The sequence below is a fragment of the Alligator mississippiensis genome, chromosome 4 (assembly GCF_030867095.1).
Source record: "Alligator mississippiensis isolate rAllMis1 chromosome 4, rAllMis1, whole genome shotgun sequence".
NCBI lineage: Eukaryota > Metazoa > Chordata > Crocodylia > Alligatoridae > Alligator > Alligator mississippiensis.
In genome coordinates, this window is record NC_081827.1 from 162811134 (window position 1) to 162837270 (window position 26137).

The 26137-nt window shown below is 46.9% G+C and overlaps 1 protein-coding gene across 12 annotated transcripts in view; it reads left to right on the top strand.

The window, feature by feature from the left end:
- The window catches only part of LOC102573871 (zinc finger protein 385C), a 240369-nt gene that overhangs the window by 145935 nt on the left and 68297 nt on the right, over window positions 1–26137 (top strand). For 2 of the 12 annotated variants that reach the window (XM_014604694.3, XM_019476485.2), the window contains exon 1: window positions 19955–20273. The exons of 5 other annotated variants lie outside the window; for them this stretch is intronic. Coding sequence is in view for 1 of the 7 variants with exons in the window: in XM_019476485.2 (XP_019332030.1) it covers window positions 20271–20273 (3 nt within the window). In the remaining 6 variants the exon portion in view is untranslated. 5 more of the 12 variants (XM_019476454.2, XM_059726937.1, XM_019476449.2 and 2 more) reach the window with 5 other exon arrangements.

The following is a 26137-nucleotide window of genomic DNA, read 5'->3' on the forward strand; positions in this document are numbered from 1 at the left end:
TAGAAATTAAGATTGGCAATTAGGCCAGAGGATGCTCCCAGCTGGGGAGATGCACTTAACTCTTGTTAAGGCTGGTGGACACTGAGAGGAGAAACTCAGGTCTAGAAAGACTCAAGTTAATTTTTGATCCTTATTAATTTGGGTTTTTTTTTATATTGCTTCTGTGCATTCTTTTTCTGGAAGTCCTGAGACGCTTCCTTCACTGTGGGGAGAGCAAAGGCTGGTAAACTGCCTTTCATGAACTCAGCCTATTTTTTTGTACCAGGATCAAATCTGGCCTAAGTGGAGGAAAGTGCGAGGTAGGACATTGCCTTCTCAGCCTTTGCTTTGCCCCTTATTGTGTGGCGGCTTCATGGAGGATGAAAATCGTGACTCCCCCTTTGGTAGTGGGGAGGTGTTGGAACAACCAGTGCCCTTTTTGGGGGAGCTGGGAGAAAAGAGCCATAGAAGGACAACGGTGTTCAGCAGGATGTTATTTGGTGAGGTCAAGGCGGTATCTGGGCAAGAGTCGCTAGAAAAATCAGGGCTTTCCATTAGCTGGAAGAAATAAACAACCAAGCCTTTACTCTTTGTTTAACAATCCCGTTTGTGGCTGTGCTGGGGAGTTTGTAGGGACGTCATTTGAGTTTATTTCAATGCTTAGTCCTTGTCAGATTAAGTCGCACAGCCAACCCTGTCAAAGGAATGAGAGAAGAGACAGTGCCCTGCATTAAAGGCTATGAAGGTGGGGGAGGGGGAGCAGCTCTGCACCACATTGCCAGCTTGCTGGGCATTCCCTATTCCATGGGAGATGCCTGATTAGCCTGATTTAGTGCAGACCACAGCTGCTGTTCTCTGTGCAGCTTCTCGGTCTCTGGACTTTTCACAGTAGTGTCCAAGTAGCAAGGCAATGCTATCAACCCTGTCTTGCAGCTGGGAGATTGTGGTTCAGAGATATTAAGTGACTTGCCCAAGGACATGTGAAGAGTCTGTGGCAGAGCAGGGAAATTGAACACAAGTCTCTCCCATCCCCATCCAGAGCTGTGACCCCTGCACAATCCTCCCTCCCAACTCTGTGAGCTTCTCTACTGTAACACCATTCTCAAAATTATGTTGCACTGATCCGACAAAGAAAGAATTCACCCAGCAAAAAGCAGTGGCACTGGCAGAGCTATGTGCTTGCATTAAAAGACACAAAGTGTTAGATTGCTGCAGATTCCCTAAGGAACTCTGATTACTTTCTGCATTGAGTGCTGCCTGCCTAGGAGAGGAGGGGCACAAATCAGATGGCTTTCAGCAGCTTTCTACCCTTCTTCACACACTACCCAAATTTAAATTAAACTGTCACCACATTTGGGTGTTGAGACACCATGACTGAGCAACTAGCATGGAGAGCTGTGGGAGTGGTGTCGCTGTGCAGGGCCACAGCATTCATTTGCATTCTCCCAGCTTCATGGATGCTTTCCTAACCTATGACTTCATTGTCAAACCTAGCCTCCCTGTCACAAGCATTTAGTTCTGGTGTTGATGGGTAGCTTTGTAAAAGCCCTCCGAGCTGGGCACAGTGGAGCCAGCTGACACATTGGCTCTCTCCTTCCTCCTCTTCTCATGGAGCCTGTGGCACAAAATGGAAATTAGCTCTACTAGACAGGAACGCCGGGTCTCAGTGTCCCTTGTTATCTCTGATAGGTGCCTAAGCAGCAGAAGCAACTCATGCCCAATCCAAGCAGACAGCGTGTCAGGGTGGAGGCAGCTGGATCGCCTTGTGCTGTGGTGCACTATGGGACAGTGCATCAATTGCTGCACCTTCACTTCACAATGGAGCCTTGTGAGAATGGAGTTGCCAGACTGGAGCCACTGGTTCCGTCTTCCCTCCGATGGCGGTCAGCCTGGGATGTGTCAGTGGAATGTGCCAGATCTTTAAACTGGCCAGATATGATGTTTCATTGAGTCTCCCCTGCTCTTCATCTATCTTAGCTGCCCCTCCCTTAATGCAATAGCCTTCGTCCCAATTTCTGGGTCTGCATCTGTCCACAGAGGGCCTCTCTCACCTGCGCCCAGGGCACTCTGATGCTGGCTGCAATGGAAGGGAACTGAAGGGTGGAATCCCAGCTCTGCATCCCAGGCAATGACAAGGCTCATGTCCCTGGCACCATGTGCAACCATTTGTTTGTAAGGAGGGCTCCCAGGCTTCTGGGCCAGAAGAGCAGCATTCCCAGCACTACAGCAGAAGGTTGCTGAGCACAGGTCATTGGAGACCCCAGTCTAAAAATAACTGGATGGGAAGCCTCATTAAACCAAGCTCTAGCACATGATATATGCAATTCGGGGCCAGGCTCTGATGTGAGGCCCCAGCCAAATAGTTCCAGCTCCACTCCCTTCTGCTCCCCATGTTATTGCACTGTGACTAGGAAGACTTTTCAGGCAGGGGCAGAGGAAGCAGAAAATCCCTGTCAAAGCTGTATGTGTCTGTGGCTGAACACTCTCTGCATCAGCTTGACAGAACATCGCCAAGAACCCCATGGCTGTGTTGGGCTGTTCCCACAAGTTTGGGTCACTGGCTCTGCTGCTTGGAAAAACCCCTGCAAGGGCTCTGAGTGCAAGGGGAGGGGAACAATCACTACAGCTGCACAGCAGACATTCCCCGTGACCTCTCCCTTCCCCAACACCCCTCTTTCCCCTCTCTTGGGGCTAAGGTGCAGACAGCTTCTTGCTACAGTTCCTGAGGCGGTGGGGAGAGGGGGCCTTTGTCATGGCTGGGGTGTTTGGGAACAAAGGGTTCTGACAGGCAGAGAGGAGTGCAGAATAATAATCCAGTGCTGAGAGAGGATGTGAGCAAATGTCACAGCCAGTGTAACAGCTTGGGGACTTGGGCATGTAATGCCTTTTGAGAAGGGGCTCTCCACCCCCATCCACGTGTCCCAACATGCTTGCCTTTTGTGTCACGTTGGGTTACATTGATCACAATACGCCTCTGAGCTGGAAAAGAAAGCAAGGAGACAGCAAAGCAAAAGAGAGCAGATTTGACGCATTGATAAAATTTAAAAAGATATGTCTGTTTCTCCAAAGGCCTCAGAAACAGAAGCAGCTTTCCCACATGGCCTATGCCACGTGTTCAAAAATGATAGGTCAGGCTCCCTAGAATATTATGAGATTTAAATGAAAACAAAACAGCCACTAAGAAATGTGTTTCTATCTTCCTTTGCCCTCTGGATTTTGAACCTTTAGGTTATACTCAGGTCATGTTTTCAGGATCTTTTTCTCTGCAACTACAAGAAACTTTTTTACAAGGCTGAGATTCCCACCAAATAAATGACTCCAGGAGCTGGAACTTAAAAAAACAAACAAACCCACCAGCCCCCTGGTTAGATTTGTGAGCTGGCAGCAAGGGTAATTTTCCACCCCCTTGGCATCAATAGCTAGACTCGCACTGGATGTCAGAAGGGCCAGGATTTTGCCCACTTTGTTTCACAGTAAATGTAAGTGCCAGGGAAGGGAGGCTCCTGCCTGCAGAAGAGGTCACCTCCCAGGGTGATTTATTCCATCACGTGTGAGGTGACAATGACTCGCTGATGTTATGTTTGTGAGCTGGCTGTGTAGCACTGGCATCGATTCTGGCCAGCAATGAAACATAGCTATTGGGTATCTAATACCTGGTTAAGCACTGCTTGGCACCAGTGACGTATGGATTTTAAGCCAACGCTGTCCCACTTCTGGTTTTGAGTGCTTCAGGACTGGGGCAGTGTCTTTCAAGGAGCCACCTGCATTTCAAGTCTCTATGGCAATGTGTGTAAATAACAGTCACTAAATGCAATCATTTTCCTCTGCCAATTTCAGGGAGTTAAGTAGAATGAGTTTTAATACCACTTCTCAGTCTGATTTTAGCCCACGGGCTGGGATTTGTAAAAGGTGAGACCAGAACAGAGCCCAGGAGTTGTGGCTGGGGTGATTTAACCTGAGATAAACCAAGGACTTATGTGGATGCTTCCAGTCCCTTAGGACTTCTCTTAGTCCTGGTTGTTCATGCTGTGAGCTGCAGTTTTATGTCCCAAGTTCCACTGGTATTTTCAGGAGAGAGCCAGGGCCAGGGATTCGGACTGCTGTTTATGTCTCTAACCGCACTCTCCTAGGAGTGGGACCCTGGCTAGTTCACTGCCACTGTGAACCACTAGATCTCACCACCTCCAAAACATCCACTTCGCAGGACTTGCGTAGCTCTGTCTTGATTTTTGTCTTTAAAAACCCAAGGTACAGGTGGGAGTTGTGGCTCATGAATCCTGCTGACACCCACCACCTTTGGCAGTCCCATCAGACCATGATGATAAGTGTACTTTTATGCATGGGGTGCATGCCTACCAGAGCATTTTAAGGATATGATGGGGGGTGCAGCGGGTGGGGAGAGGGAGGATATTGATGATTAAATCGCATCAAGACTTGTATCACTGTGCTGAGCTTCAAAAAATAAATTGGCCTGCTTTTCCTTTAGAAAAAACAGGTGGTGGTTTGGGGACCCTCAGGCAGGAGTATGCCCCAGGGCAAAGCTGCCCTGTCCAGTATACCTAGAAACATGGGAATAACTGCTCATATACTCCACTGAAACCAGATACTTCCCACACAAATTTTCATGTCAGTGAAAAAGTAGTTCCACCCCGCTAGCAAAAAAAATGCTGGCAGTAATTTTTTTTTCAGCCAGTTCTACTCAGTCATTCTGTCTCAGATAGGCTCTGAGATCCCAAGTGTCTGAATAATCAGATAATAGCTTTTAGTCCTCCAGTGTGTTTTGCCTCAGAAGCACACTCTGACTTAACAAATAGATATACAAAAACTATACAGGGATCGGTTTGCTCCAAGGTGTTATGCAGCAGCTGTTCAGCAGAGCACTGCATACCAAGGTAGCTCAGAAATGAAAGGAAAACTGTCTCTGTGAGTCCACAGGGGAATTGTAGGCAGAAGGTTATGGCCCATGTTGGGATTCTGGGCCAATGGCAAAATTTCCCGTGGGGCTTCTGATAAGAACAAGTGGGAAGGATGTTATATGTTGTATTGGGAAAAGCTGGCTTGGCCCCTCTCTTCCAACCTGCCATTTGGCCCTGCATTCTGAATTTCCTTTGCCTTGCCCTAAGAACATCTCCTGTAGTGCAGAGCAGACTACGTGCACTCCCCTTATCACAGGGAAAATGCTCTTTGAAGGACTGTGTGGATGGGATGCAGGAGAAATGTGCAAAATAGAAAACAAAAAACAATTGGAGCCCTTAGCCCACAAATCCAAATATAACAACAGAGCAGTTTGCATGGGTTCTGCCTTCACTACCATTTTCAGCGCAGTTCCAAAACAAGAACCCTACTACAACATTCATGTTGTGACTCTGAGTACCTTAGTACTGTAAAGTCCTGTAAGTGGGCCTATACAAATATACCAGGCAGAATCAGGCTGTTGAGGCTCTCAATAGAGGGAAAACGTTGACATCTTGGCATGAGATAATAATTCATTGTGGCTGTAGTTAGGGAAGGACTGTCAGCTCTGCATGGTGGTATCAGGCTCAATTTCTAGATTGTTTTTAAGGGAACTCCTGGCTCCACCAAAGGCAGTGGTGTTCTGATGTTAATGTCAGTGGGGTCATGATTCCAGCCATAGTTTTTGAGGGAGAAGAGGCAGTTCTGTTCATCAAGTTCTGTTCCCCCACAAACACAGAGCAGAGACTTTCATCCAGCAGTTCTTGCATTGAGCCCAGCTGTGGGCTGGGTAATATGAACTTTGGTCTCACAGACACGCTAAAACAGAGGCAAGATTAACAATGATATGCCCTTAACCCAGCGTCAGAGTCTCTGGACATTTACACAGTGTGTACCAATTTTTTTTTACAGTCTCTGTGGATGTTATATGGCTGGATTCAAGAAAGTAGTGCTGTTTAAATAAAAGTGTATGTGTTTGTATGTGTAGCCATAGGGATGGATGCTAAACACTTTGCCTTTGGCATCTCTACAAACCCACTCTTACAACTCCAGCCACTCATTTCTTTCCAGAGTACTTTTCAAACTAGAGATGCAGTCATCAATCCACCACTGAAGTGCCACTGCTTGTGCGGGGCAGCACAGCAATGGCAATGCTAGGCAAGAGTTTAGGCCACACATGAAGAGCAGGCTTGTATCTGACTGGAACTGCAGAGAGCACAATCTAGGGTCAACTCTCTCGGCAAAAAGTGCCCCAGATCCTTAATGACCGTATGTGTCCAAAACCCAGGTTTCCAGCCTCCTCCCAAAGCAGCATAGCAGTGTACCAGGGGCATTCATTCACCATTAGTAGGAAAGCACAGCAGCCTCTCCTGAAAGGGCCAGCACCTTAACCTGAGGGATTTAATTTTTTCTTCCCAGTTCTCCAGTCTGAGGCTTGTCTCTGCTTAGCTACTGGAGTCTAGCATGAGCATGGACTATAGGAAAGAGAACAGCCCTGAGTGCTCTCTGAGCAATTCCACACCATGTCACGTGTGAATAGGGTTTTAGCCTTAAGAGCTACTTATAATTGATTATTGGGTGACTCAGAAAGATGAGGAGCTCAGAAGTTTTCAAAGGAAAGAGACTCAGTAATTAAGAGTTCTTACTGATTCAGTACCAGCAGCTGGGCAGGTAACTCTTCTGATTCCCCTTCTTTCATCCTCGATTATTTTTTTCCTCAGGGCTCTCTCCCTATAACTTTGTGTCCTTTGCTCTGTACCTCTTCTTTCCCAGGCCCCTTTATCTCTTGAGTCCTGACCTTGCTAATCTTTTCTTCCTTGTCCCCTTCCAACTTCCCTGTGTTGCAGTGGGTATCTCTGCATGTCTGCTAAGTGCACTGTAGCTGGCGCTTGAGGCCTGTTGGGCAGCTGCTACACAGGCAGCATCAACGTACATTGGGAGACGTGCAGTTTCAAAGGACAACGGGGCTTGCTGCTAATTGCAGCTGCGGTTACATCCAGCAGAGGATGAAGGCAGCAGTGTTGTGGGGGAGCAGAACACAGCTCTTTCTGGGTTCAGGTTCCTGCAGGTCTCACCTGCAAGTCTCACCTCAGTGGTTAATGCCAGGAGTACATGTGTCCTAGCAAGGATCTCCATTCCCTTCTTAAGTGGAAAATCTATTCCTATCCTTGTGAATCTGGCATCATGTGAAGAAATAGCTAACCTGACACTTCCTTGTGTATTTCTGGCTGCCTGAAGGAGCTAGCTTGAATCATCAGTCCTACATTGCCAGGTACAGCAGCTGAGCAGACTTTTTAATATCAGAGTCCTGATTAGTCTGGGGCATTAGGCTGTCTCCCCCACTGCACCTTCTTCTACCCCCTTACTGCCAACTGCAGTGTGATGGCCCTCTGCTTGTGCTGCATGTGAGACATTCCATTTGTTTCTACTGAAAGAAGTAAAACAATGCGGGATCTAAAGTGGAACTGCCATTGCCAAATCCTTGCTTCCGGGTTTGGTTTCATTCGGTGCTTGCCTACAAGGGGTATCAGTTGGACCGATGCTGTGACGTTGCTCTTGCTAGCCAGTGGCTTTGAAAAGCAAAACCTGGTTTCTTATCTTCATCTACTGTAGCTCGTGAAGCTTTGATTAGCACTGGGCACCTTTTTGTCAATTCTGCATCCAGGGAAAAACATTCACTTGAAAATAGGCTGGGCAGGGATTGGATCAGAGTTAAACAATAATACATCATTCTTATGCAGCATTTTCATCTGTTTGTCTCAAAACATGGGGAAGGACAATACCATTATTCCTATTGTATCCCCCCCACTTGACCAAAGTGAGATCATTTTGGAGAGTGAGGGACAGAACCTAGGTATCCCAAGTCACAGTCCAGTGTGCCAAACACTATGCCACATAGCTGATGGCTCTCAGGTCTTCTTCTTTCATATGACAAAAGTGTCCATATCTTTATCTTTGTGTTCTTTGACATTTTTGTCAGTTTGGAAGCTCTTGGTCGTTAAAGAGACGTTACCAGGGATCACAATGTGGAAATGGCTCTCCTCAGTCCCCACTCTCAGATCTGATCCATCATGCTATATATGAGCAATGTATTACAATAGAAGGCATTTAAGAGAAGGTATTCATTAGTGGGGTTTGTTGTCTGGAAGCTATCTATGCTGTTGGCACAGGCATGAATTGAAACCCCAGCTTAGAGAGGACTGCAAAAACCAGCTCTGTGGGAAGGTGACTGAGCCTCAGGTTCAGATCCAGGCCAATGTAATGTTGTGACTAAAGGTATTGAAGCTGCAGTTAAAGGCACAGTAGCCAAGACTTTCAGAAGTGACTGGTGAGTTTGCATGCTGGACATGTTTAAAGTGTCTAATTTGCAGAAAGGATCGAGTAGACACCCTCTGAAAATTAAGCCCATTTAAGGTTTGCCCAGTTGGGACCCAGTATCCCAGGGACTTGGAAATCTCAGCCACTGGCAAAATGATTCCTCAGCTGGGAGAATAACTCTTTATTGCAATGTATGCAGTAGGTCTTTGAGGAAGGAGACATGGAGGGGCCACACGACCTGAACCAATATTTTCCTTGCTTTCCCTAAAACTTGACTCCACTGCAGTATCCTGGATTGCGGCACATTCTCTTGCAGCGCACACACTGTACTTAAGGGTGCAAAACAGTTTCCATTCTAGCCCCCTGTCTTCAGAAGCTTATGGCTTCCTGAAATATTCAGCTGTTTGGCTAGTTTCCTATGCTAGGGGTTTGGATGCAGTCTCTGTTATGTATCTCTGTCAAACTCAAGTGGTCAGTGCCCTTTTGTCAAACTCAGGTGGTCAGTGCATCAGAACTGGGCCCTTTGCCATCTGCTTAAAAGGGAATTTTGTTGTGTGATGGCTTTAGCAAAGTCCCTTAAGTTTGCACTTGGGAGAGGGCATGAAAAATATATTTCCACCATTTTATATAAAAGTTTTTTTTTTAAACTCGGGATAAAATAACATGCAGTTGGAACTGCTTTTGAGAAGGGTCATGGAGGGTTTGGTATCTCATAGCTTTCCTTATTCCAGACTATTCTGGCAGTGGGGTGGCGCTGTGGGTTACACAGGTATAAAAAGCAGGGATTTGTATTCATAGTTTCATAGTACAGTTTCATAGTAGCTAGGGTCAGGAGGGACCTGACCAGATCATCTAGCCTGACCCCCTGCCATGGGCAGGAATGAATTCTGGGTTCACAAGACCCCAGACAGGTGATCATCTAACCTCTTTCTGAATTTACCCAAGGTAGGGATGAGGACCACTTCCCTAGGAAGTTGGTTCCAGTTTCTGGCCACCCTAACTGTAAAATATTGCCTCCTGATCTCTAACTTAAACCTATTCTCCATCAGCTTATTACCATTGTTCCTCATCACCCCAGGTGGTGCTGGAGAGAAAAGGGCTCTGCTTATTTCCTGATGATCTCCTCTGATGAGTTTGTAGGCAGCCACCAGGTCCCCCCTCAGCTTCCTCTTGCTGAGGCTGAACAGGTTCAGGTCCCTCAGTTTCTCCTCATAGGGCCTGTCCCACTGCCCTCTCACCAAGCGGGTGGCCCTCCTCTGAACTCTCTCCAGGCTGGCCACATCCTTTTTAAAGTGCGGCGTCCAGTACTGGATGCAGTACTCCAATTGTGGCCTGACCAATGTTGCATAGAGGGGGAGTATCACCTCTCTGGACCGGCTTGAGATGCACCTTTGGATGCATGACAAGGTATGGCTGGCCTTGCTGGCTGCGGTCTGGCATTGGCAGCTCATGTTCATCTTGGAGTTGATAATGACTCCAAGATCCCTTTCCGCCTCTGTGCTTTCAAGAAGGGAACTCCCCAGCCTGTATGTATGCTGTGGATTCCTTCTCCCAAGGTGCAGCACCCTGCATTTGTCTACATTGAACCCCATCCTATTCTTGTCTGCCCACTTTTGTAGTCTATCTAAATCTAGTTGCAGCCTCTCTTTCTCTTTCTCTTCAAGTGTGCCCACCTCACCCCACATCTTAGTGTCATCAGCAAACTTGGACAATGTGCTTTCAACCCCCTCATCCAAGTTGCTGATGAAGATATTAAACAGTGCAGGCTCGAGGACTGAGCCCTGGGGGAACTCACTGCTCACATCTCGCCAGGCTGAGTACAACCCGTCCACCACTACTCTCTGGGTGCGCCCCATCAGCCAGTTTTTTACCCATCCAACTGTGTAGGCATCAATGCCACAGTCACTTAATTTATTAGTTATTGCCATTTATATTACAGCTTTTGAGCTGAATGCATGCATGGGATGGTCATTAGATTGCTGCTCTTCTCTGTAAATGTTCTGATGGGTATGCATGATCTTTAACTGCCAAGTTTGGCTGCTATCCTGAAACTTCAGGGCCATCTTGGACTTATCTTGATCAATTAATTGCATGGGTAGGTGAGAGCCTACACACTCTATTCCCTATTTATACCAAAAGTAAAAAATTGCATCACGATACTGTGTATATTAACTGTCATTGGAAATTTCACTGTTGTCCCAAATGGGAAATGAAGTGCTCTCAAGTACTCAGAGGAAACTATTGGATGCTCAGTTGTTCCAGGGATGCACCAGTAAGTAGTGCTTCCAGGCCTGGGATGATGACAGCACCTAGGGCTGGCATTTTGCTGGAATGAAGAATGCAACATCCTGGCATTGTTGTTTCGAAACTGCTGCTAAGTACAGATATTCAAAAAGCCCAAGGTGAATTGATTCAATTTTTGCACGTTAGTATAAGCTGTGTAGATTGAACTGATAAGCAAATGAATAGACATTCACTTTGGAGTCTAGAAATGTAGCCATATGCCTGCAGTGGCCCAGGCTAGCCCTCCCATCCTGTGGGGGGTAGGGTGGCTTGCAGGGGAGGTGCAAAGAATCCTGGGATGCTGAGGGACTGAGAGTTAACTTGAATCCTGAGGGGGTCTGGGATAGAAGTTCAATAAACCGATTTAACCTAAATCAGTTAAGTCTGATACTACATCCATCCAGGTTTATCTTAAATCAGTTTCAGCCATTTTGCAAGTGGTTTATGTGCACTGAACTTCTATTGTGTTACAGATTTGAACTGGTTTCTGATCACTTACCGGTTTATATGTAACTTCTGTCCCTAGCCTGTCGCATCAAGAAAGGGTTAAGTGAGTGCTACTGCCTCTGAATGTAAAGGAGGAAGGTGTGGTTTGACAGAGAGAACCTAGGGGTTGGGCTGAGCTGTTCTGAAGAAGCAGCGTGGCTGGGTGGAAAGAGCTAAGCTATTCTATTAATATATTTGTGGTATTAGTGAAACCAGGCTCCCAGAGAGTAGATAAGGATGGACCTTCTGTTTGTGTGTGCAGGGCAGGTGGGGAGAAGGGCTAGCTTTGGAGGCATTTACACAGCATTAGCTCTCAACATACTGTTTGTTTTCTCCTGCCTGTAAAATGTTGAGACACAAAACACAATTTCTGTCCTTGCGCTGCCATTATTGCCATTAATGCTGTGGATTTATGTAGTAGAATCAGAGCATTGTTGTAGCTACGATTCAGAGAATATGTGAGGAGCACGTTTTGTTCAGTGATATCTTTTATTGGACCAGCTATATTTGGGAAAGATGTTAGGCAAGCTTTTGGGCAAAAAAGTGTCCTTCGTCAGTTAATCATAACAAAACGTGAACATCTATGTGTGTGTGTGCAGGTTTGTTTGTCTGGCTTGTGCAGATGCTGTGCATTCACAAGTCCAATTAGGGATCAAGGAGAACTGTTGGATACTTGGTGCTTCTGAATGTCGGGCAGTGCAGGCCAGATTTTCAAAAGAATTTGTTACAGTGAATGTTGAGCCTTTGGAAAATCAGACTGCAGGTGCCATATGGGACCTTCTGCCTCCCGAGACAGAAAGAAGGTTTCTTCAAAGAAAAGTTTTCTGAAAAAAACATTGTAAGTGTTCTGCAGGGAATTTCAGGTTTCATCAAATGCTTCCAAATGCTGGGTCTGCAGCCCAATTTTTTTGATGACTGAAAACATTTTGTTTTTCTGAGGCAAAGTGGGGTGGAGAAATTGAAAAGTTCCTAGGGAAGCAGTGCTTTCCACAAAACTGCTTGGGTTGTCCAAAACCCAATTTTTCCATCCAGAAAAGTTTTGGTGGACAGTTTTTAACTACCTTTGGAGCTAAATGTGCTAAGGATTCTGGCCCTTGAGTATCCAAGTGAGATCAGAGCACCTTTAAAAACCTGACTATGGGAGCCAAGCCCTTGAAATTCTGGTCTTCACGTGCTTGTATCCAAGAACTTGTGATCTTACGGCTTCTTCCCCAGCAGCCTCTATACCTCTTCTCAGCCTGCTGGTGTTTCCTTTTTCTGTCTATAGTTTCATTTACTTATTTGTTAATAGAAATTACCAAACTAGAGGCTCCTTTGATAGAGGAGAGTTGTGGAAAGGTGAGTGCTGTTTCTGAGGGGAATTGTTCTGTTGCTTCCAAGTCATTCTCTGTGCTAAGGGGGAACCCTCAGAGCAAAACAGAGCAAAGCCCTCAAGACTATTCTACCAGCTCAGGGCTTCTCAGCTTGTCAGGCACCAAGAGTCACAGATTAGGGTATATGGCATATTGTTCTGGGAGTGAAAACAAGTGGGGAAGGAACAGGTCCTTTAAGTGTGCTGCACCTGAATTTACAGGAGGGAGGGAGCAGGAGCAAGAGACTGATGTGAACTAGCATCTGCTGCTAGCTTCAACTTTGCAGTGTAAGACACCTTTACGAGTCTCTGGGGTGGGGGGGTCCACAGATGTAGGGCTTCAGCAGCATTTGGTAGTGAGGAGCTTTGACAGCAGCCACATTCCTATGCTGCTTTGGGGAAAAGCAGTGGTGGCAGCTACATCCTTCCTGGTTCTGACCTGAACTGGGTCACTCTGGCCTGCAGCCTAAAAAAAAGTTTCTGACTGCTACCTTAGGGTATTTATAAGTTCATCTCAGGGCTTCTCTTTTAGTCATTTTGGTCTCAAAAGATGTTGTGGGGAGTTTAGGCATGAGTTCAAATGGCAGGTAGTATTCTGGGAAGGCAGCAAACAGATCCTCCTGCAATGTTGCATTGTCAGGCATAGGCTGTGATCCTCACCCCAAAGAGCCTGCAATCCCAAGTGAGACAAAAAAGGGAAGAAGCAGAGGTGCTGCAACACATTAAGATCCACTGGGGAACACAGTGTAGGCATAGGCAGCCCTTTGGGGCTGAGACTATAGGTTTTTTGGTTAGTATATTCCTGCTGTCTGACTCCATGTGATCTTTATGGGGTCAATTGTGTGGAGGGATTGGATTGAGGAGACAGAACAGGGCTGCAGAGTAACAAGAGTAATCCAGAGTTGCAGAGGTGAGGATTGAAAAATAGCCACCTTCCTCCTTTAAGGTACAAGCCATCCACTGATTGCTAAAGCTAAGGCAGGCATTTCTCTTAGAGCAAAATGTCCCATAACAGGTGGATTTCCTGTATTCTCCTCTGAGATTGATGTGACTGGCCATGGTCAAAGGCAGGAACTAGCTAGCTGGACCACTGCCACAACCCATATGGTGCTTGTTATGTTCTGTTTACTTTTACCTATTTTGTTTGAGTTCAATACACTGTCCCCCAAATCTAATACCCTGTTAATTATTCTCTCCAAACAAAATGTACAGTAGTAGTCTTCAGAATTTGGTTGTGTGCCATTCTCCAGACCACAGGCGACATGTCAGTGACTTCCCCATATTGGTTGGACTCTGCTCCATCACTAGATCCGGATGGAAGGAAATTTGGCACAAGAATGGGCAGAGGAGAGGTTTCCAACAAGACTTCCAAGCTGTCAGATCAAAACTGGGTCAGCCTTTTGCTTCCCCTGCCACCTCAGTCTTCCAGCCTGCAGGCTCCTCTGGACATTTCTGTTTGCGAGCCCTGAAGCCAGTTGACCTTTCAAGTTCTAATCTGTGATGGTGTGAGATCAGAGGACAAGGGAGCCTCATGCCAGCAAAACTGATTAAAAAGACTAAATCCTCTTTCTTGCTTGCATTAGCACAAAAATAAATGGTGTTCATTTTCACCTAGAGCCCTCCTGTCTCCAGTTTCATCCCAGCTCCTGTTAGCATTAATACCAAGCTAAGGTATCCAGACAAGAACATTCTGAGACAAAAATGGAACCTCCTGCCAGCATGTCTCAGAGCTTCAGAAAAACCACAGAGGAAGGAATTCACTCCCCAGGATGGCAGCCATCCCCTCCCTGTTTCAAGGGGCCAGCTTCATTCAGGTACAATACAGCTCCTAATCCAGGTACATTCCATTTTCCTGGCCTCCCTTTATTTTACCCTGGTTCCACATCAGGAGCAGGTAAAGCAGGGGACAGGAGCATTTTCCTTGCATCCTAGGGAGCCTGGAAACAGGGGCATGATGTGAAAACACATGTGGCTTCTCTGCTGAACTGGGAGAGGCGTAGTGGAAATCCATGAAGCCCTTGACATTCCTTGAAGGATGCAGTCCTCCATCTCTTCAGGGGGTCTGTCCTGCTTTCAGAGCACAATTGAAACAACAGCCAAAGCCAGGCCCTATCCAGGCTCAGATGACACCATCAGTAGGAAAGGAGAAATATCCCAGCACTTGCTGAAGATGGGGAATCTGATGAACAGGGTAGCAGTTGCCCCAGCCCTGCTAATGGGTGATAGGTGAATGACAGGCCATCAAAGACTATGTGTGTAATATACCCAATCAGAGAAAAGGAGAATCGGGAGGGAAAGCTACCACTTAGTAGGACAAACCTGTTATACCTGGAGCACTTTGTGTGTGTGTGTGTGTGTGTGTGTGTGTGTGTGTGTGTGTGTGTGTGTGTGTGTGTGTGGGGTAGAGGATACTCAGGGGGAAAAACTTTAAAAAAAGTGTTCAACCTTTCCGGCATGAGTGGGGCTCAGCCAGTCCATGTGCTGGATCCAGCCTGTGAACAGACCCCACACTTCAGGTCTGGTGTCATGCACTGGGACCAAGGTTGTGTGCCAGGTTTGGAGCTGTGTGCTGGGTCTGGTCTTGGCCCAATCCAGCGTGCAGGGCCATGTCATCCAGCCCCACAGGTCCAAAAAATTAGTGATAGGGGAGCAGTGGCAGTGTTCATTGCCAGGGGACTCCCAGGACCATAGTAAGTAATGTTGCCACTGCTTCCCCCATTGCCAAATATCCAGACCCTTGCGGAGCCCCACAGGCCAGATGACTCAGCTTCATGGGCTGGATCTGGCCCACAGGCTGTACTTTTAGCATCACTGCTTTAAAAAGAACAGCTGCACTGCCCTTGAGCTCCTCTTATACCAGAATTAAGAGCTATAATGAAAAGGCAGGTGTCTCAACCCAGGCTGCTTTAGCAGGAGTTCGGGGAGATTCAGCCAAATGCTGCATGTTCTCTCTGCTTTGTGTTGGGTCTGAGTTGGTTGCTCGAGTGTTACATATAGAATTTAAGTCCTGTCTGACCTCAGGTACCCAGTGTTGTGGCCTTCCTTTGTCCGTTTCTTCACTTACGCTCCAGAAATGTGTGTGTGTAGGGGGGAAGGGAGAAAAGAGGACAAAATTGCTTCCCAGCCCTTCTATCCCTAAAGCATGAGATCTGATTCCTCTAAGGTGGCTATCTTGCCACTGCCTAACCTGAGCACTGATCACACCTCAGTGGGAGTTTTGCCATTGACCTCACTGCGTGTAAGATCAAGCCCTTAAGGTCTTGTCTGCACTGGAGGTTGCCCCGGGTCAGCTGTCAGGGGCCTAGCTGCCATCATAGTTGTGTTGGCATGAAGTCCTGGTGTAGTTTGCACCAACGGACAGTGCAGCTTTTGCTGTTTATTTCTGTGTTCAGATAGGGAAAGGATGCCTGGTGCAAACCGTAGCTTAGAGGGAATTTCCCTGGATGCGTTTGATGTTCCCACTGAAATTTCACATAGCTGAGGCTGTTTGAGTCGACAGAGCATATTGATGTAGAACAGTGATTCTAAGCCAGAGTGCTGTGGCACCCATGGGGTGCCAATAAATCCTTTTAAGGGTGCTACAGGGTGCCACGCATTATCAGCATGGTTACACCTACTCGTGATTCAAGATAAACTCAGAGATTTCAAATAGGAATACAGAGCATCGTAAACACCCTAATCTGTTGTGATCCCGAGTTCTTTGCAAAAGAAAACTTGCTCTAGTATTTTTCCATAGTCAACAAATGAGTGAAAACTAAGAACCGTCATTTTCTGATGGTGCCCTGACTCTGATGAGGGGTGCCTTGAGTCTAAAAAGATTAAGAATTGCTGCTATAGAATCCGATTATTTTCCAGTAGTATGTTGAGCAGGGGCGGCATTCTGTTCTTTTCTGGACTCCTGGACAACAGGACTTTATCATCATCATCATCATAGTTAGGGCTGGAAGGGACCTCAAGAGGACGTCTAGCCAACCCTCCTACGTGAGGCAGAAATCATCTTGTGTCCTATACAGGGATCAAACTTGTGACCTTGGCGTTTAATCATATAGGTCTCAAAAATGGCACTTATGCAAAGCCTGGCATACTGTTCCTACACACAGCATCAAGCACATGAGCAGCTAAGTATGTGCCCAGAAATAGAATGCCACCATGTGCATAAGTGTCATGTTTGGGGTCTTAGATGTTCATGTGTAATCATCAAGGCCTCCAGAAAAGATCAGAATGCCAACCTAATTGTTACAGCCTGTCCTAGGAAGGTTGTTCTCATTCATTCACTCCTCAGAGAGACTGTAGTTATGCTCTTAAACTAGTGGTGCCCCATCTTTCAGCCCTGCTGGCCAGATGAGTGGTATGAGGCCGGTCTGCAGGCTGGATCTGATACATGGCCCTGATGCAGCATGTGTCAAATTAGGCCTGCTGCCCCAACCCCACCTGTGCTCATGCTGGATCAGGCCCACTGCCCCAGCCCTAGATCTGTGTATGCCATCCAGATTCTATACAGGGGCTACATCATCTGGTCCACAGGGCTTGGAAATTCGGTGCTGAGGGAGCAGTGGCAGCTTTAATTGATACCATTCTCCCACTGCCAAATTTTCAGATCCCTGGGGAGCCCTGTAGGACAGATCACACCGCTCCACGGGTTGGATGTGGCTTCTGCGCTAGAAGATGAGCACCCCCATCTTAAAACTACTCTGTTCCTTTGTAAAAATCTTCATATTCCCATTCCCAGTGGCTGCCTCCTTCTTTAATTTCCAAGGCATAACTGCCTCTGCAAAGCCTGGGGGCTTTCTTCTGAACTCCATTTACATTCATTTTTATAGACATTAGGGCTGGAAGGGACCTCAGAAGATCATCGAGTCCAGCCCCCTGCCCAAAGGGCAGGAAGTCAGCTGGGGTCATAAGATCCCAGCAAGATAAGCGTCCAATTTACTCTTGAAGGTGTTCAATGTAGGTGCTTGAATCATCTCCGATGGCAGGCTCTTCCAGACCTTGGGGGCTCGGACAGTAAAGAAATTCTTCCTTATGTCCAGCCTGAAACAGTCTTGCAGTAGTTTATAACTGTTCGACCTCGTCATCCCTTGGGGCACTCTGGTGAACAAATGTTCCCCCAGATACTGATGGTCACCCCTGATAAACTTATAGGTGGCCATCAGAACACCCCTGAACCTGCTCCCTCAAGGTCCTGGGCATCCCTGCGGCTCTAGCTTTGTGAGATGTGTGTGGGCCGGGAGCGCTCCGGGCCCATCTTTGCGCACGTGGGCTGTGGCCAGCAGCCCGGGCACGCGGGGTCGGAGAAGACTGGGGGCAAGCTAGAATTAGTCACGGACGCGTAGTGGTTGATTTAAAGATTGTTTACTTACACCAAAGATGGTCGTGGTGTAGGCTGGACAATTTTCCAGGCACAGCTCCGCTTAAATCCTCATTTGAGGATTACGACAAGTTCGCTCTCTCCCACGGAGTTGTTGAAGCTCCATGGGTCCGTTTTTTTCTCGCAGGAAGGGATACGTCTAGGAATCTATCGGCGACGGGGAGAGGCCAGAGGCTGGTCAGGCCCCTGTTGCCTTTTAAGAAATGCGTTGGGTCCATAAGGATCCACAGCGCTTAGAGATCTTCACACAACATGAAGTCTCCTCCTCCTGGTGTTCATGGAGTCCTCCAACTTGGGCGGAAACCACTCAAGCTCTTTATATGGCTAGCAAGCCAATTGCTGGCCGCCACGTATACATAATTTAATGTGAACCAATAATGTGGCTCGAATTTGAATACAAATGGCGGGAACTCTTTGCACCGAGCATTTCTTTGATGCAAAAAGAAATGCACCATGCAAAGAAAGCTACAAATTGGCAGGAAATTCTCCGTTGCACCAGGGTTCTCTTCTGCAGCAGAAAACTCCACCGTGCAAAGAAGCTGCAATTTAGCGGGAAAATAATTTAGCAGTGCCGAAGCGCACACACAACACAAAATCACAACTTTGGGTTGTGACAAGATGTTGGGGTAAAAAGAACAAATAGATCTTCTGGGCTGTAGATGAGAATGGTTCTTTAGTTGCAAAATAAGGCCCTGATCCCACAAGAAGTATGTGCCTGCTTTTACACTCTACTTCAATGGAACTACTTCCTAGAGTCAAATACGTGCCTCATTCTTAGAGGATCTAATAATTGAAAACCAGTACCTTATAACTCTACCAGCACAGTTAACGATACAGTAAATGTTATCACCCCTGCCCACCCAACATGGATGCAGTATGTGGTATTATTTATACTGTCATCGAACCTAGGAGTTCCAGTCATTGGACCCAGCACCCCATTGTGCTGGCCATTGTACAGACAGAACAAAAAGATGCTCCCTTCCCCAAAGGGCTTTGTTCTCGGTCTGTATTACTTTCAGGAGTTTGCCTGTGTTGGCAGAACAATGCCTGCAAACCCTGCAGGAGGATATTTGGTCTCTCAAAACTTGCATCCACTGAAAAGCTTAAAAATAAACAATTTGGCACTATTTTGATTGCTCAATTTTAACAAGGTTTTGCCTTCTGGACCAGGCACTGTTATGCCAGGATGTGGGTTATGGGTTGTGTGAAATCAGATATTTGGCAAAAATTAAATGGGAGCCAAACCTGTGATCTTCCTTTGTTCAGGTAAAGACATCTGCCTTCTAGACTTGTTTTTGTTGGACTTGGCAGACAGGAGGAATCTGGATTTAAGATGCTTGGAAACAGCAGTAATGGGCACTAATAGAAGTGGACAGCCAGATGGAGAGTTACTGTAAACATCCTGGGTTGAAGGCACAGGATGCAGAAGACCAGAATTTATTTCCCACCTCTCCACTATTCTTGCCATGTAACTTTGGTTAGGTAGTTTGGGGTCAGACTTTGCAAAGAGCCCATCACAGGTATAGGCACAGTGGTAGGACTGCGCTGTTTGAACCTGCCTGCGTGCCTGGCTGGGAGCTGAGCACCTTTAAAACCCAGTCCTCTGTCAATCTGTGGCTCAGTTCCCCACCTGCACGGGGTGGGAGTGGGGGTAACCACCCTTCTCACCTCCTCTCCTGCCTGTATAAGCGCAACACCTAGCAGGATGGAGACACTCCTCTCAATTAGGATGCTTTGGCATTGCCACCTTAACATAATGAAGACTGAAGGCAGATTAGCACAGCACTTCGGACTATCTTGTTCAGAGAGGCACGAGCTTTTGTAGGCTACAGCCAATTTTGCCAGATGCTGTGATTCAGAGAAGTTAGTGTCTAAGGTGCCACACTGCCCTGCCTTCTGCTGATTTTCAGGGTAACACATCTAACAACTGTTCTCTATAATTACGATGATCATTAAGAAGATCAACAGCACACAGCGCTGATAGTTCCTCATACCCACCCTCAGCCCAGGTACCCAGCCAGCGGGGCCCATGAACAAGCGACTGTCCTGACCAAGCAGGGTACAGCTGCTTCCTGCCAAACCTGGTGCAGCGCCACTGCAAAACTTTCTCCATTTTTGGCCACCACTAGTGGCCACTACAGCCACAGGAGGCTGAGAGCATCTGAGCAGCCAGAGAGTCCTCAGAGCAAGATGGCTGCTCCCATGTCCCAGTGAGTGTGTGCAGGGGCTGCAGAGCTGCAGGTCTTTGTTTCCAAAGATCCCTGCCTCTCCTCGGGCACAGTTTTCTTTGCAGCGAGAGGAGAGAGGCAGGGAGGGCGAGGGGGAGGCTGCGCTATGCAGCACCAGCCCCGTTCTGATGCTGATGCCTTACAGAGTGGCTCACTCTAGGGCTGGAGGGGGTTGAATATTGGTTTTGAAAAGGTTTGGTTTTGTTTTGTATTTGGGTTTTTTTGTTTTAGTTTTCATTTCGTTTTTGTCTAAAATTCTGTGAAGTTTGCAAGCCCCTCACTCTAAATTTATGGCAGCGTTTCCATGGTATGTATCTGTAGTGAGGAGGGGGGCTGGCATGTGGGGTTGGGTGTTGCAGGGCTGGGGTCCATGTGTGTATGTGTGTGTGCGTGTGTTTGTGTGTTGGGGCAGAGAGTTGCATGCTGCTGTTCTCTAGGCAGTTATCAGAAGCTTTTAAAAGATAAGGAGGCTGAGGAGTGGCATTGAAGTAGCGTGTGTAATCTGGGCTTTCGCTGATTTATTTGGGACTTGGATGTCAAGAATAGAAGCTTATTGTCTTAAAAATAAATCCTGCCCAAACTTTGCTGCAGACAATTCTCTGCCCAGACTAAGTTACTTCCTGGAGGTGAGTGAAGTATCAGAGGGGACTGGTAATAATGTGGTTACTTCCCTGCCCCCTTCCCTTTCCCTTGCCATGGATCTCATCGTAAAGGACATGCAGCTCCTAATTTTCTGCTTAGTTAACAGCAGGAAGAGGGGTGACTAGCAGAGCAGTGAGAAGTACAAGCCCACAGCAAACCTGGAGTTCACCTGTAACAGCTGTTTCTCAACCAGGAAGCACAGCTCAGCACAAGCTGCTTTTTGCTGTCCCTTGGCCATTCCCTGCTTTTTCCAAGTGCTCTCTCTGGAACAAGGAGATGGTTGAATGCATTTTTACCCATGCTTTGGTGGAGATTGCTGGCTCCGTGCACTGCAGAGGCTATTTCTTTGTCTGATGCTTGCATTTGATCTGAGCAGAATTGTCCACCCCAAAAAGTCTTGTAGTTCTACCTTTTCTTTTTTTCTTATCTTTCTAGGGTAGTGATTTTCTTTTTTTCAAGCACCCTATTTTGATGTTTTTTAAGGAATTGTCTGTGTTGAGGGTCAGGGGAGGGAGCAGAGAAAACAGACTTAATTGCAGCACATTATTTACATACTCTCATATATGTTATTACAGAACGTTATCATCAGGCCTGTTATTACAGAAGTGCCGGCTCCTCAGTGGCTATAGAGATTTGGGTCCCTCTGTGTAGGGAGATATATGGGGTTCAGCCTGCTCACCTGACAGTGTATATCACCTGTTTGTCTTCAGTGCCTGCCTTCCTCCATCAACTCAGACACTCTATGATGCTCCACTGAGTCTTCCCAAGGAGGGTGTTGGGAGGAAGATCAGATATGGAGAGGGACAGCCATGGCCCCTGCTACCTCCTGAGTAAGCAAAGGTGCTCTTGGAACAAGGTGGAGGGATCTAAGAGTATCATATGTGTTCCAGACCCTGACCCATCTTAGGCACTGTCACAGGATGATCAGGGTCTTTGGGGTAGAGGGACTTCCTGGAGCTGCTAAGGTTTCAGAATGAGGTGGCCAGACATCTGTTAGAGAAAGTAGGGATTTGGGGAACAGGAGTGTATATTTCTGAGGTCTTTCTTGCTACTTTGCTGGTCTTTCCTTCCTTGTATCAGCTGCAAATCCCGAGTCCTGTTCAGGGAAGCAGGGTGCCTGCCACCCTCTGCTTCTGGGAAAGCATGAATGATACTGTTAGGTAGCTGGGGCAAGAGATCTGGTGGACATGCTTCCCTTGCACTGTGTATTAGTAACAGGGAACTGCAAAAGACAAATTTAGCAAGAGGTCTTTTAGCTGTGTCTCTTAGGTGGGCAAGTCTAGAATAGCTTCCTAATTAATATTCCTTGAAGGGGAGGGAGCGGATGCTTCTCTCTTTAACAACAAAACCCTTGGTCTCAAACAGAACAAGGAGTCTGCAAACTTTGTAAAACATCCTCTGACTTTTGGAATTGTTTCCTGACTGCTTGTGGCTTTCATTGGACAGAGGTGGGATTGAGAGCTTCCCTTAAGAGACCTTGATTTTGAAAGCAAATGAAAAAGGTTACATGGGATAGACTAAAAAAAATAGAAGGCTACCAATGCTCATTCTTCCAGGTGCCAGCCAAACTCACTTCCCTAGGGTCAGGAAGAAACCTCTCCTTGCGGCAAAAGGCATCTGATGGCAGCAACTTTTGAGAGACAGGTTGTTGGACTAAATGAACCTTGCTCTGACCCAGTCAACCAGTACTTTTATTCCTTCTCTATGGTCTGATTGAAATCCCATTGTATTCCCATTGTTCCTTAGTGAACATGGCCCATTTGCCACATACACCAGGAGAAAGTTTAAACCCAGAGCAAGTGTATCTGATCCCTGCTATTATGGGCTGTTGCTGGAAGACCTTGTGAGAGATCATCTGTGCTTGTTGAAGAATTTGAAGGGGAAAAGACAATTCTTTGTCAGAAGAAGGGTGAAGGGATTTCTCCCTAACTTGAGGAGTGGTACGAGGGAGGCAGAAAATGAGAGGAGAGGTATGGAGGGGTGCGGAGATAGTTTTAAGACCTGGATAGAGTCATCAGGAAGTGATGAGTGTGGGGACAGGACCTGCGAAATGCAGTCCCCATTCTAGTCCAGCGTGTGGACTGTGCTGCTCTGACATTCAGTGATATTGGCTAGCCAGAAAAGCGGCATTATGGTAGGGAAGTTCTTCCTGGAGAGAAAGCAGAATACTCATGCATGTCCAGTAGGTACATAGATGCTATGACATCAACCTCACAACCTGCCCACTGAGGCAGATACCTCTCATTCTCCTCATACTAATAATGGAGAAACTGAGGCTTGGGCACTAAGCAGTTTGAGGTCTCAAAGAGGAGAAAGTGTTGGGGGCAGAAGTGGAACAGTTGAGTCCTGGTCCTGTGCTCAGCTCACTTTCACTCCCTTTTCCCTGCACGTCCCCTCCACTCCCTCCCCATACTGCATGGTCTGCAGGAACTGACTCCAGCATTATCCAGAGAGAGCATCTATGCAGCTGTGTGGTGCTGATTTTCCAGGCTGGAGGATGCCTCATGCTTCCCTGGCATACTTAGCAGTGGCTGGTTTCCAGCCCCACAGACCTGGCTGTCCTGTAGTTGGCAGTAAGTCCCTGCCACTTAACCACCCAGGCCAGCTGAGGTCATGTTACTCCTCAGTGCAGTTCCCGTGTAGTTTTGTGAAAAGGAAGTTCTTTTCTCATTACACCTTGCTTTGCTTTCCTTTGCTTTTCTTTCCTTTCCTTTTGTGGGCTATTTTTTTCTCTCTGGACAGTTGGGATGTTTTCTGGCTCCAGTTGCATTTTTAGCCCTCCCTTCTGCTGGATTAATCCAGCTACCTGCACTTGGAAAGCTGAGAATTTGGAGCATCACAAAGAGTAGCCAGTTGGCAGAGAGAGGGTGGTGGGGTTAGAGTACCTGGAAACATGGGCATCTTAGCCATCCTTCCCTCAGGAACTGTGGGGAGGAGTAGGAGGAAAGGGACTCTGAAAATATTTGATCTCTTTATTTTTCAGCCTAGAAGAAGAGGGAACTGCAAAAAAAAAAAAAAGGGAGAGGCGTTGCTAGCTCATTGTTGTTCTATGATCTCAGAGGGCAGGAGGGAAGAGAATGAAATTGGGGCTTGGCAGGTGGAATTGATAGAGTAGTAGCAGGTTGCTTTTAAAGGAGTCTATTAGCCGCTGGAAAGAAGGTGAGAACCCAGGAGGGGATTACATCATTTGCACGGTAACCAAAGAGCAGTGGCAAACCCCACAGCTCTGAGGGAGGCTTGGCTGTGGACAAAGGCTGCACTATACATGGCTATGTCACTGTGTGCAGAATACTGGCTCAGTTGCCACATGCTGTGTGTCCAGTCCTGTCCTGTCAGGAGCTGAGCTGTGGGACTCCTTGTTCTCTGCTGCACCTGCAGTTTGTGGAAGGGCTTGAAGGAATGCTTATTTCATTATCATCAATTCCCTTTTCCTTCCAAATGGCCGATTACTCCAGTTCTCTTTCATTTCTTCATTTCCCCATGCCTGCTTTCCTTTTATTTCCCCATGGCCCCTTCTCCTAGTGCAAATAAGCTGAGCACTGAGGGAAGGTGTTTGGCTGAAGCTCCCTATTTAGCCATAGGACAGGCACAACCTGTGCTCCCCACTCTCTGCCAGATTTTCTGTCCTTGGCCTGGGCAGTCATTTGTCTTTCTGTTCAGGCCATCAGTAGGGGGGCTAATTAGTGCTAATTGGACAACTGTCAAGTGTTAAGAATCAGACTGTGACACTAAGCTTACTCCAGAGTGGCCATGAATGGTAATGACCTTTGCTCACCGTTTCTCTATGTACTTGGAGACTACCATAGCAAATTGGACCTTTGGCTCACCCAATCCAGTATCTTCCAGCTGCTTCAGAAGTAGCTGCAAGATGCACAAGCAATAGGCAGATGCCAGGTTGTCTGCCTCTCAAGAATGTCTCCTCCTAAGGGATTGGTTTAAAGCCCAAAGAATGAGGTGTTTATCCTTTCAAGCTGGCGACCACTAATTATTGTAACTCCTGTTATTTGTGTCACCTTCAAACTATACAGTTTCTCATTCAAGTCTTGTTAATTTTTTTTGCTTTCAGTGTCATCCTGTAGCAAGGAGTTCCACTGTCTCATTATGCACAGGCTGGGCCAGTTTTTCCTGGGTCGCACTGAGCAAGTCTCTTATCACTTCTCATTTTATGTCCCTTTATTCTTCATTCCCCCTTTCTCTTGTCTTCTCTTTTTGTAGGATCCATTCTCCTTCCATTATATCTGCCTCAGTGCAGTCAGTGCTAAGGCCCAGTTAAGCCTTGGCATGTGTTTAAATTCTTTAGTGAATATGGGTGAGTTTAAACTCATCCTTTTGTTTTTTGTTGCATCAGGGCTTAAGGACGTCTCTTGAGAACTCATGGCACTACCCACTTCAAGACACCTTTCCTCCTGAAAACTGACTTGGTCCTGGCTCTCTAGTCTTCCAAATAAGGGACCAGTCCAAACCAAGTCTTCTGAGCCTGGAATCTTATTGGTTTCAGGGAGGTGTCAGAGCCTTACTATGAGGCTGATACATGTATAGGTGGTGTATATATAGAAAATAAGCAAGGTGAAGTTTAATACACACACATGCAAATCTCTAGCTACATGATCTTCAGTTAGTCAGAGGCCTCTGAGTTAACAGTGCTCAGCTAGAGAAGACCTCCAGGGAGTCCAACACCAGGCTGGTAGCTTTCCAGAACATTGACCAGCCCTCCATAGTGATGGGTTTTAATGGAAGACAGCATGGTTGCAAGTTAAACCTGAGAATCTGTTCTTGCCTGCTTAGACTGCCTTTGGAAAGGGTTCCACAAACTTGCTGATTATCAGAAGTGACAGCTCAGCTTCCACTGCTGTTAGGAAGTAAAATGCAAAGCACTGGCTCACTTTTGGCAAGGTGAAGAATTGGGACTCCTCCTCCTGAGGCTAAACACTGATTTTAAGCCTATTATGATTCTTCTCCATCTTCACAGGATCCACTGTGGCGTGTAGATTCAGTATGGTTGGCCTCCAGCATAATCTGTTTGGGGCCACACTTCTGTCAGTTGGTCACTGGATGGATTATATCATGGGTGAAGTAGAACATCTGCATCAACCAGTTTCCTTAAAATAGCCTGCCACTTGAATGCAGTTTCATGGACAGTAGTAACACTGTGAGTACAAGGATACACCAGCCCCTGGGATCTTAACCACCAGGTTGCCTGTCGCTGCTTAAAGCATATCTTGGCAACATGGTAGTTGAAGGAATAGCCCTCTGTATGTATTGGTGCTTTCCCATTGTAGCTAGGAGCTGCAGAGGACAGCAGATTTTTAGGGAGGTGGGAAGGCCGTGTAAGCAAAGCCCTGGTAACCTGCATGTCTTCCTTGGAGAGAGAGAATGCAGACCTTGCTCTGGGCTTGGGTGTTCCACCTCACCCTGCCTCTTCTGGATGGCAAGATTGCGGGGGATCTGTTGGCCTGGGAGGACCTGAATGTTAAGGAGTCTCTGAGATCCTGCCGTGCCGATGGCGGGCGTTATTCAGTTAACCTCCTG